Source organism: Miscanthus floridulus, chromosome 1, assembly GCF_019320115.1.
Source record: "Miscanthus floridulus cultivar M001 chromosome 1, ASM1932011v1, whole genome shotgun sequence".
NCBI lineage: Eukaryota > Viridiplantae > Streptophyta > Magnoliopsida > Poales > Poaceae > Miscanthus > Miscanthus floridulus.
Window position 1 is genome coordinate 69818527 of NC_089580.1, and position 12952 is coordinate 69831478.

Sequence of the window (12952 nt, forward strand, 5' to 3'; positions counted from 1 at the left end):
GGCGGCGGCGCTGGAGCGAACATCGGCACAGGTACACCGTTCACTTGCCCAAAGTTCTGCAGGAACATCGTAATCTCCGCCAGCTGCTTGGCCTGTCTCTCCCGCTCGGCCCGCTCGGCTTGTCTTTCCCGCTCGGCCACCTCGGTCCTCGCCGCCAGGTCCCGTAGCTCCTGAGCCATCCTTTCGTTATCGGCCTACAACATTTCAATCGAATGTTTTAGTAATGTAAAGGTAACTAAGTTATGTAAAGATCAATGTATGAAGAGTTAAACTGGACTAACCTGGAGTGCGTCGACCCGCTGCTGTGAAGGGGACGGCCGTTCTTGTGCAGATGTGTACCCATGAGTTCCTTGTCTAGCATTCTCCTGTTACCACACTTGTTGCAGGGACACAAAGCCATTTTTGGGAATTTTGCGGCCTTGCCAAATGCACGATTCAAGAAACGATCGGTCTTCTGCATCCATTCATAGCTGGCATCACCCTGACTTGTCCGGCCCGTGTACATCCACTGACGGTCCTCCATCCTCTAGCATATATAACATCACCACAGGTGACCATCAATTGCATCTACGCGGTGTCTCTACTCTCTAATAGGTGAGGATAGGTCCTAATCCCACCCGCGGATGCGTAGATGAGGTTAGTTTCCATGCTCCGCTCCTTTCCGAGATGGAATTTCGGCAGCACCTCCCCGCCGTTCTCCTGATACACGTCCTGCAAGGGAGAGTGTGTATCCGGAGAACAACGGAGAGGTGATGCCGAAACACCGTCTCGAACCGGAGCGGAGCATGAAAACTAACCTCAACTACGCATTCGTGGGCTGTCCAAAAAGCGTGGACAATCCAAAATAGATACGGTCGCAGATATGCAAAGGTCCGCATATCTCCGACCGTATCTCTTTCGAACGGGAGACACCTAACTAGGTTACGCGACCAAAAACCACATACGGATAGAGGGGTTATACCTAGGGTGGCGATGAGGTCCGGGTAGCGGGGCGGTGGAGAGTCGGTGCAGTGGCGAGTCGACGCGGTGCAGGAAGACCCGCAGCGCCGATGAAGACGATCGGGGTCGCCGAGTCCCTCCCACAGGTCCTCCTGCAAAAAAGGGCAAAAATGGTTAGTGTCGACTCAAAATTTCGGCAGCACCTCCCCTGCACGGGGAGGTTCCCAAAACCTGCAAAAAACATGACACGAAGGCCAACAACCACATATATACCAAACATGGCACGAAGGCCAACAACCACATATATACCAAACATGGCACGAAGGCCAACAACCACATATATACCAAACATGGCACGAAGGCCAACAACCACATATATACCAAACATGGACACGAAGGCCAACAACCACCAATATATCAAGAGGAGCCATGTACTTTAGTTCTCTTTCCATGCACATGAAAGTATTGAAGTAGTACAACAACAATTACTACTAACCCTACAACTACTACTAACACTACTACTAACAACTACTTAACTACTAACAATGCTAATAGTAAGAACTACTTAACTATTAACAACTACTACTACTAACCACTACTACTTACTAACTACTACTATTTACTAACCCTACAACTAACACTACTAACTACTACAACTAACACTACAACTAAAACTACTAACTACTACTACTAACACTACAACTAACTACTACTAACACTACTAACTACTACTACTACTAACACTATAAGGGTAGGGCTTACCTTGGCGGCAAGAACGGCAAGAGCGAGGGCCGGCGACGACGGCGGGGATGACCGCAGCAGCGCGAGGATCAACGGCCGGTCCGAACGGTGCGGGGATCGACGGGCGGTCGGGTCGGCACCTTCCTCTTCTTCCTCCTCCCCCTTCTCTTTCTTCCTCTTCTTCCTCCTCCCCTTCTCTTTTTCCTCTTCCTCCTCCCCTTTTTTTCTTCTTCTTCCTTCCTCCTCCCTTCTTCCACCTACCTCCTCTACTGCTGGCCGGCGGCGGGAGGAGCCCGGCGGCCAGACCACGGGCAGCCGGCCTCGTCGGGGACGGCCGGCGAGGCTGGGGCGCCGGGGCCAGGTAGGAGCGCCGGCCGAGCGCCGCCGGGGTCGTCGGGGCGGGGCCACGGCCGCGGGGCCGCCGAATCTGGGCTGGAGCGCCGGTCGGCCGCCGGGGCGAGCACCGCCGGGCGTGGGCGCGGCTCGCGCGGGCGCTGGGCCACCGGTGCCGGCGCCGCGTGGTCGCCGGGACTGGGCGGCAGAGCAGCGAGGCGCGGGAGAGGCTGACCGGCGAGGCGCGGGCGCGGCGGGCGCGGCGAGGCGCGGGCGCGGCAGGCGCGGCGAGGCGCGGGCGCGGCGGGTGCGGCGGAGCGCGAGGGCGGCGGCGGCGGCTGCGGACAGCAGGCGCGGGGTCGGTCTACTGGAATAGAATAGGGTTGGGACGGGCCGACCTTTTTAGTCATGCGCCTTTGCCGGGTGCCAGGTGATGACGGCACCCGGCAAAGATTTTTTTTAATTTTTTTTTAAATTTCTTTGCCGGGTGCCACGCCGTTAGGCACCCGGCAAAGAATTTTTTTTAATTTTTTTTAAATTTCTTTGCCGGGTGCCCCATGACCTGGCACCCGGCAAAGGCTTCTTTGCCGGGTGCCCTGTGTGGCACCCGGCAAATTATTATTATTTTTTTGTTTTTTTGACCCCATTTTTTTTGTGGGGACTTGCTACAGTAAATATATCCCTGTTTCAAAATTTAGGACAATTATGAGTTCTTTAACAATATTTCCTTAATTTTTTCCGTTGCATTGAATTTTTCCGACTATTCCAAATTTGAACTGCAGGTACATGAAATAATGGAATTTCGTCATTCAAAAAATAATATTCATGATATTTAGGCTATGTTGAGGCCGTATGCAGGAAGTGGCATGAAATGTCGCACATCATGTTGTCGTAACATGACGATGTACTCGTGGGGGAAGTTTATTTAAATTATATAAAATCCAAACGATGTCCGAAAATCACGAAACTTGTCGATGTGTCTTGTTATCACATGTGGAGGCCCTGGTTAAAAATTGAGAAAGTTTCGAGCAAGTTGCGACGTCGGCTGCCTAAAACCCAGACATCTCCACATGAAATTCTTGTAAATGGCCCTCAGCTGCAGCACCCGGTCAAGGAGACTCTAGACCTCGTCGTTCGGCAGCTCCTCCGGCGACGCACGGTCGGGGTCCATCAGGTCGTTGTACATCCACATCAGCCGTATCCTTTCCGCCAGTGGGGCGACCCGATGGCGGAAGAAGGTTTGGAACACCTGCACCCCATCAAGGCCCTGCTTCACCAGCTTCTGGAGCTCCGCCCCGATGATCTCTAGCTTCTTCTCCTCCCAGCTAGAAGGGCCCCACGACCAACTGTCCTACCTCTCTAGCCTCCTACCGGTGAAAGGCGAGAACGGTGCCTCTACCGGGTTCCTGATGTAGAACCATTCCTCGTGCCACCCCCGATTGGAATCACAGGGGGTGTACGTGGGGTATGAGCCGATGCGCTTGGTTTCTTCTGCAGCGCGAAGCCCCCACCGGTGTGACCCTAAGCAGCTTCCCCTCCGACAATGCTCACCTAGAGAACATCTGCCGGAAGAAATCCACGTGTGGGTCCATCCCAAGGAAGGCCTCGCACACGGTGATGAATCTAGTGATGTGCAGCACCCTAGTTGGATTGAGGTGCTGCAGCTCTAGGCCCCACTCGTTGAGGAGCCCACGTAGGTACCAGTGCATGGGGTATCCTAACCTGGGCTCATGGAAGGCAAGGAATGAGACAACCTCGCCGTCCCGAGGTCGCGGGAAATCCTCCCCCACAGGAGCCCTCTAGTGCGCCACCTCCTTCGGCGACAGCACCCCCTTCTCGGTGAAGGCGGCCAACACCGACTCCCTCACAACGGATGACCTCTAGCTCGACATTGCGCTCTAGATTCGCGAATGGATCTGTGAGTTTTCTTGTCTCCCTCACTCTCTCCTTTTCTCTCCTAGGAACTGCCAGGGCACTCAAACGCTCTTGGCAAGAAGGAAGAAGGAGAAGGGGCTGCGGATGAGGAATAGGCAAAGGAACAGACCGAAAGCCCTATCCCCTCCCCTTTTAAAAGGAGAAGGCGCGACAGTTGGGGAAACATGAGGGATTGGGGCGAAAAACCCTCTCCCTTCCCCCATTCAATGCGGATGGGAAACGACGGGACATGCCCTGACTGATGGGACGCACCCTGCCCGATGGAACGACACCTGGTCAGACGGGACGTGGCCTATGTATGGCCCACCACTACCGCATGCCGGGCGTGAGAAACAAGGCGCCACTGCACGCAGGCGGCCCTCCACCTTCTAAGGCGGGACTTGGAAAGGCCCAACTACGAGATCTCCACCCAAGAGAAACCAATGGGCTTCCTGAGTCGATTTTATGGCTTAGGCGAACGCCGAGAGATAGGTAAGGAGCAGAGGGACGCCCCATGTGGGCCATGCTGACTCCGTCACGAACAACAAGCGTGGATCCCGGTCGGACATATCCGATAGGAGCTCCTCAAACCCTGTCACTTGAGTCATCAAAGTAACATTACCAACCCCTACTATTTCTTTATATTTTCATTCATTCATCTGCTGTCATTCATACATTTATGCACGCATTCATCCCATACATTCGATGCATCGCATATGTAGTTAAATGCATCACAACGCTCTGTGGTGCATCACGAAGCAGAAGTTGCCTCATTCAACATGAGCTATGACCAACCAGGGTTCGAAGGTCGGCCCATGAAGGGCTTGAGGTCGCCTCGCGTCAAACAGAGCAAGGAGAGAAAACACAGACGAGCCCCGAGCAGCCCTCGCCCAGTCCACTCTGAAGCAGATAGGGTCATCTCAATCTTCTCGTTTGATCCTAACCTCGAGCCATGCCCACAGAATCTCCATCGAGGGGAGGCCAGCGGACCACCCGAGTCGGTCTCCAAAACGACCCAGGCATCTGTCGGGTTGCGGGTTAAGGAGGGTTGCGGGTTAAGGAGCAGTGGAATGCCACATGAGGGCTATGTCGACCCTGTCACGAACGATGGACCCAGATTCCACTCGAATGTGTCCGTTAGCGATCTCAATGAGTGCGTCACTTGAGCCATCGAGGCAAGCGACGTTAGCTCAGCCCCTCCGGTTGCGAGAAACCGCGGACGGGGTAACACACGAAAACTCAACCGACCCCTATCGAGCCCAACAGGGCTCAGGGGCTCAAGACACCCAACGCCTCGGCACGCCCGACGCCTGGATCCGTGACTTCGACTCGCCCGATCCCACGGCGTGCCCAATGCCTGGATCTGCGACTCCAACTCGCCCGATCCCTCACCATGCCCGACGCCTGGATCCATGACTCCGATTCGCTCGATCCCTCGGCTGCATGCCTAGGTCCGTGAGTCCATCTCGATCGATCCCTCGACTGTCCATCGGCTACGCGCTAATGCCTCGGCTACGCCTGGGTCCGTGACTCCGACTCGTCCGATCCCACGGCTGCACGCCTAGGTCCGCGAGTCCATCTTGCTCGATCCCTCGACTATCCATCGGCTATGCCCAATGCCTCGGCTACGCCTGGCTCCACAACTCTGACTCGTCCGATCCCACGGCACGCCCGACGCTTGGATCTGCGACTCCGACTCGTCTGATCCCTTCGCGTGCCGACGCCTTGGTTAGCGACTCCGACTCGCCCGATCCCTGGATCCGCGACTCCTACTCGCCCCGGTTGACGAAATTCTGTCTCACCCAGTTCCTCGGCTGCGCCCAAACACCTAGGACCATGCTCCCAGAAACTATGGGTCAGAAAATGGAAAAGAAGAGGCTACGCCCATTAAGGTACACACACACTCGCCCACCGAAAAAAACCCTTCCAGGCGATTCTGCCCGAATCGCTCGGGGGCTTGGGGGCTACAACCGCAGGGGCACCTGCTATCGAAACAAAAACTCCATCACTGGCAACACAAAAAAATCCCTAGACGACTCTAACCGAATCGCCCGGGGGCTACACCCACGCGTGCGCTCGCACGCACCCGCTGTCAAGACAAAAATCCCGTAGACAATTTCACCTGAATCACCCGGGGGCGCGGGGGCTCCTCTCGGGTTCATAAACCCAGGGTCCCTCATGGACCTGCTTTCCAGCAAAAGCTCGGCCGAGCAGACGACGTTGCGAACGACGCGTAACTCCTGGGCTGGCCCAAAAACCTAACGACAGGCCAGAAGGGCGATCCAATTTTTGATCGGAAGGCCTAGCCAAGAAGGAACGGCGCCCGCTTTCGACTCTGGCCCGCCTCTTCGACCGGAAGGCCTCGCTTTCGACTTCGGCCTGCCTCTCCAACCAAAAGGCCTGGCCAACAACGCTTCCGACTCTGACCCGCGTCTCCGACCGGGAATACACCGAACCTCTGCTTACAGCTCTTCTCCGACTGGCACAGTCGGAGCCAACTGGGACCAACCGACCGGGGACGCCCGCTCGGTGATGACCAGGTAACAGGCGGAGCAGGTAAAATAGGACACTCAAGTTAAACCGCAATACCAAGGGCCGTACCCTGTACACCTACAGTACCGACATGACATATCAGAAGGGTGCCCTGCAACCTTTCAGGCATGTTAGAACCCGAACAGTGTTGTGGGCGCCGACATTTGCCCTACAGTGTTATGGGCGCCCTCAAAGTCCCATACCGGGCAAACACGGTAAAACCCCCTACGTGCCTCCGGGCATCAAACAGTATGATAGGCAACCTCCCACATGCATGTGACATTAACAGTGTTATGGACGCCTATAATCATCTTGTACCCGACGGCATTGGCAACAAGACTTAGCATAGCGTACACTCTCCCTCTCTCACTTGTAAGGCCATCCCCTTCATCTATAAAAGGAGATGCGCTCTCTCCCAACAGGGAGATCCATCAGTTCATAACTCAAACAACACACACGATCCGAACGACCAAGGATCCCAACGAACAACAGACGTTCGAACACTTAGCGCACAACGGAGCTCCTATCACTCTCAGCCCTTCAGACCAGAGTCCGACCAGACCTCTTGCACCCCCCATCTTTCTCCCTTCCGTTTGTAACCCCACAACAAACTTTGAGCATCTAGGCTCAGGAATAAAGTCACCGACCGACTCAAACTGGACATAGGGCACGTTGCCTGAATCAGTATAAACCCTATGTCATTGAGTGCTATGCCATATCCGATCACAACGTACGACAAAACTACAAATATTTACATGTTGGTCACTTTCTGCCGTGACCCTTTTCTCCAACAACATAAACAACATAGAGACTCATCGTCGGTCATCATGCAAACAGCTCTGCGTATCTGAAGTCAACCTAAAATCCCACAAGTCTCAATAAAACACAACAAAGAAAGAAAGCACACAAATAGCATGCGAATTGCAATGCACAGCAACAAAAGAAAAGCCATTGTGATCTTGGAATTCAGAATTTAAGGAAACAAGGGATGGACTACCTCTTTTTTTTTCGAAAGATCCGTTACCAGCTTTCATTTATAAGAGAAGAGCAGAGCAGTTACATGTCTAAAAGGCGCAAGGAGCGCCCATTTGCATGGCTTCACAGTTCATTGAAGGCCACACCACCCCTACAGTTCAATAGCTCAATTTACACGATGCTTGTAACAGCTAAAAATAAGATAAACATCTATACTATTGGTCCAAACGGCGCAACTCCTGGTAGCTGCGCCGGCGATGGTAGCACCATTTCCACGCCTTTGTTTCCAGCGCGTATCTAAACTCTTGCCTCATCCTGAACTTCACTGAAGACTTGTTCAGGTGTTCTGTTGATCTTATTGAAGACGCGGTTATTTCTCTCCTTCCAGATTTCCCAGACGGTTAGCATGACCATTGATCGTACTCCGTGTCTCCTGGTTTGCTGACCGCTGTTACCCATCTCGACGAACCATTGGCCCAAGTCATCAGTCTGACCCCAGTTATCCGGCCTCAAAGCCATTACCGCAATCCATGAGCCCTCCTTGTCCCAAATCAATTTAGAAAAGCAATATTCTTGGAACAGATGTGAGACAGATGTGAGACCGTCTCCAGGTACCTCATGCACAGCGGACAGAAATATTCGTTTGGCCATCCCCTAAGTTGTAGACGCGCAGCTGTCCAGATTCTGTTCTTGAGCATCAACCAAGTGAAGAAGCGGCATTTCGGTGGCGCTTTCGTTCTCCAAGTGTTCTCTGCCGTCATAGATGTAGTCATTTCAATGAATTGCAATTCATATGCAGACTTGGCCGTGTACTGACCATCAGACGTGTGGAGCCAAGTAATTTTGTCGTCCTGTGATGGCAGCAGCTCTATGTCCTGTAGACGCCCCCATAAGGCCACAAATTCTGCTATTATCCGCTCACTCATGCTATGATCCACGTCCCTCACCCATTTGCTGTCGGTCAGAGCTTCCTTTACTGCTCTATTCTTCCTTTTGCTATGTTCGAACAAGGATGGAAAGAGGGTTGCAGGTGCCTCTCCATGCAACCAGCGGGAGGTCCAGAATAAAGCCTTGTTGCCATTACCTAAATCCACTATTGTTGCGGCATTGAAAAGTGCTCTGTCCTCGTTGTCCAATGGCAGCTCCATTCCCCTCCACGGTCTGCCTCTGTCATCCCAAGAGTACCAGAGCCACCGCAGCCTCAAAGCTTGCTGAATTTTTCCAGCTCTATGATGCCTAATCCACCGTTTACTGATGAAGGACTACCTCGTTATGGTAGAACTTGCCCTTCATGTTTTAATCCACGGACAACCTTCTATATCCTTCTATATCCCTTCTGAATACTACTCCCCTGCTCCTGTAAGCACACAATGCAAAAAATTAACAGCTATAGGCCCAAAGTACAAGACTAATGGTAGCGAGACCCAAAGTACAAGACTGATCGATGGTAGTGGGAAAGGGTGTAGAAAGGAAATGAAGCAAAATAGGCACATACCACGGATTACGAATGCAGCAGCTGAAGACGTACAAGACGAGGGGACTAGGTCCCGGTGCACGGCCAAACAGGCTGCCATTATCGACTGCCGTTGACAAGCTGTCACTACCGAGGTGGTATTGCACAATCCTGCTGCCAGTGAAGTAGACAACATTGTCACCCTTGACCGTATGCAGTATCTTGGAGGAAACACTTATGTTCCTCTGTTCCATGAACAAGGTATTGCCTCCGAGGCTTTTTATTGGGACAAACCTTTGCAGCACAAGGTCTGCTAGTTTGTAAACGAAGATTTACGTCCCAGATAAATCAAAGTAGTTACCAAGCACCAGGATCTCTGAACCACACTCTACCAGGCCTAAATTAGGATTGGGGAGATTGTCTTTAGGGACTGTGGCGATCAGCTCTGGCGGTGGCAGCGCCCGACCTCCGCCCGCCCCATCCTGCTGCACAGGTGGGTCGATCTGGAGAACCTGGTGTACATCTTCTCCGAAGGGAGTGTGCAGCACGTACAACTTGCCTTGGAACGACAATGGAAACCTCATTTCGTGTTCCCAGCTCGACAGAGTCCATTGCTGGTCCAGGGGTAGCAAAGGCCGCACGGCCTACCCCAGGAAGTGCAAGCATGACCGTGGTTTTCAATATCGGCTGAAATCTCCTGATATTTTCGATATATCAGCTTTATCCGTAGGTGCCGATAAGAAAATATCTATCTTTTTCGTACAAAATTTGTTTAAATTTATTTAAATTTACTTAAATTCAAATTAAATTTTATTTAAATTTGGTATGATATTTCTGATATATCATGTTTATCCTCTTTATCTGTGACTCCGATAAATTTCAATTTCCGAAAATAGAAACCTTGAGCATGACGGTCATGGCTCCGGCGGCGTCCAAGGAAACGGAAGCCTCCTGATCCTGTACTTAAAGTTTTCCAAACGGGCCTGGCCCATCGGGCCAGCACGGGCACGGTGCTGATTTGGCCCGGTCCGAAAACGGCCCGGCCCGGCCTCTCCCGTGCTCGTGCCAAGCACGGCACGGCCTCGTGCCCGTGCCTGGGCCGCTATGCTAGCCCGTTGGCACGGCACGGGCACGGCCCGCTCCAAAGGCCGGCACGGGGTCGGTACGGCTAAGAGCCGTTGGATGAAGGGCTGCGGTGGGGCGCCTATATAAGCCAGGAGCCGCCCGGGGGAAGCTACTGTGCTCATTTCTTCCCCCCCCCCCTGCGCCGCGCGCACCTCGCTCTTCGGCTCTGCTCTCTCGTTCGAAACCCTAGCCGCTCACTCTCTTCTTTTCGCCGTCCGGTGGCTGGTGACAGCGGCGGTGGCTTGCACGGGCACACGGCACGGCCTTGTACACCCCTTCTCTTCTCTCTAACCGGCGATGTAGCTTAGTCGTTGAGATCTCCAACGAATCGTCTTCGTCTCTCTCTCTTCGCGCTCGTCGCGCTTGTCGATCTCGCCGGACTCCGGCGTCATTGGGGCTCCGCTATGATGCATTGAGGTACCAGGACGTCGGATCTGAGCGATGTCGTCGTCGCCGTTGTCTCTGGTGCTCCGTCAAGCGAGGTGAGTTAGATCTGTTTCTTGTTCTTCTTCTTCTTCTTGATTCGCTGTTCTTCTTCACTTCTTCTTCTTGTTGATCTTGCTTTGCTGAGTCAAGGCTACAACATATGGTGGAGGATAAGGAGCTCGAGGAGGCCTTTGAAAACCTTTATCTTGATTAGTCATTCATTTATGTAATGGTCTGTAATTTTAATTGGACTTGGATGCTTTGGACCTGTGGATTGGATGTAATGAACAATTGAATTACACTAAGGGGCTGGCTGCACTCTTTTTCCCTGTCCAGGGTTTCTCACAAGGGTGAGTTTTACCTGGACAGGTTTTTAATGAGGCAGCCATTGTACAACCCTTCCTTTTGATATTTTGTTGCCTGGTGTTCTCTTCTTGATTTTGATTTCTTCATATTTGAGTTGTTCTCTGTTTTCTAAAATTTTGATGTGGTTTTGTGGGTTAGTGCTAAGGCACGGCACTAACACGCTGGACTGCCGTGCCCAGTGGCACGGCACGGCACGGTCTGGAGTGCTTAGTGTCGTGCCTGGGCCAGAGGCTGAGCACGGCGGCACTACACGGCACGGCACGGCAAGGCTACCGTGCCTGACCGTGCCGTGCCTGGCCGTGCCATGCCCAGCCGTGCTCGTGCCGTGTAGTGCCCGTGCGGCCGTTTGAAAATCTTTACCTGTACTGATGAGGACAGTCGTGGAGCTGCAGGCCCAGGTGCGGGAGGAGCGTCCCTAGGGGTGGAAGCTCGGCGAAGTCGCCGGTGAAAGGGTGGAGGAGGCGGACGGCGCCGCCGTAGTCCGGGTCCGGGTCCCGCACTAGCAGCAGGAGGTCGTCGACTGCCGTCGACCGAGTCGACGACCCAGTAGCTGTCGCCGAGGAGCGGGACCCGGGCGCGGACCAAGGCCCGTGTCGAGGTGGAGGAACCGGGCGCACCCGCCCAGGGCTGGGTGGCCGGGGTAGATGCGGTGGCCCTCGGGAAACATCATCCAGCGCCGCGGGTGGAAGCGCCGGTCGGCCAGGCTGCGGCCGCGCGTGGAGTCAGCGCCGGAACGCCAGCTGGTGCAGACGGCCCGCAAGCGGACGTAGTCCAGCAGGTCGCCGCAGGCCAGCACGCGCCACGCCACCGCGCGGATCTGATCTTCGGGCAGCGACGCCCAGTAGCTAGGCCCGATGTCCCAGGTGCGGCGGCGGCGCTTCCGCGTGCTGTGGCTCCCGGCGCCGCCGGAGGTGACGACATCTTGCTTGAGTTCGTCGATCCGATCCGATCCTGGCCCCCGTGTGATCACCGATCCGATGCACCAAGACGGCAACCGGGATCGGGACAGAGAGAGAAGAACACAGGACTGAAATTCTCGCTTACGACTTGAATCCCAAATCAAACCTCAAAGCACGGTGACCGATCGATCGGCCGGCAGGCCGACCAGCCGTGACAAACCCTAGCTAGGCCTTAACGGCAGAATTTGCAAAAATATTAGATGAGGCCATCGCTCATTGACCGGCCTATGCGCCCCGTCGCTCGATGTCTGACGCGTGGCGGTGAAAGAAATCAACGATCTCTGCACTCGTCCGCGGCTCCTGAAGCAGCTCGCTCCTCGGCGACAGCTTTATCATAAGCCTGGTTATCTGATTGAAAAGTCATTCCAACAGTAGGAGTCATCAAATTTTGCGCAGCTTTATAATCACCTTTTGTACATATCAGTTGTCAATTAAAGTTGTACTATAATAAAACAAAATATCAGATATTCTGTCAACTTTATTATGTATAATTTTATTATTACCTCATCACGTACTTCATCCTCCATTAATCCAGACGTGTTATCATGGCCATGATTCCATGAACACTGCCGTCGCCATGGGCTGCCATGGTAGAGGTGTCCCCTCCGTCCTGGTGTGCCTCTAACGGGATGTCGAGCTCCTCGGTGCCGCTACTGGCATGGCCGTGCCGCACCTGGTGCTCAATACCCTCGCCTAACGTGCGCTCGTTGGGATGCACGGAGGAGCTCGTGCCGACGTCCATGGCCATGGCCTTGCCTCCGCAGGAAGCTACAGTACACGCCCTTACGGAGGAGTTCGTGCCGACGCCGTCCATGGCGTCGCAGGAAGCTGGACGCGCCCTTGCAGAGGTCGTGCGGACGACGTCGTCCATGGCGTCGCCCTCGCACGAAGCTGGACGCGCCGCCATTACGGCAAAGAACTTCTGTGCCCTAACTTGATCTGTTGCGGACTGCGCTCGTATCGGCCAGGCAACCGCCCCGGGTCGTGGACTCCGCTCGTATCGGCCAGGCACTGGGCGAGCCGCTTCAGGAGCCGCGGACGAGTGCGGAGATCGTTGATTTCTTTCACCGCCACGCGTGACATCGAGCGACGGGGCGCATAGGCCGGTCAATGAGCGATGGCCTCATCTATTTTTTCCCCCAGAATTTGGGGAAGGGAGTTAGAGATCGAGGTCGTCCGGCAAAAAATT

General features: G+C 54.0%; 1 protein-coding gene and 1 pseudogene across 1 annotated transcript; both read right to left on the reverse strand.

Annotated features, from left to right (window-relative positions):
* Nucleotides 1–1946: 1946 nt before the first annotated feature.
* Nucleotides 1947–2423, reverse strand: LOC136458401 (predicted GPI-anchored protein 58). Its single transcript, XM_066458348.1, has one exon. It carries the CDS (start codon nt 2421–2423, stop codon nt 1947–1949), a length of 477 nt encoding a protein of 158 aa, XP_066314445.1.
* Nucleotides 2424–7565: 5142 nt separating this feature from the next.
* On the reverse strand, nt 7566–12670 carry LOC136458412 (uncharacterized; annotated as a pseudogene).
* Between the last annotated feature and the right edge of the window lie 282 nt (nt 12671–12952).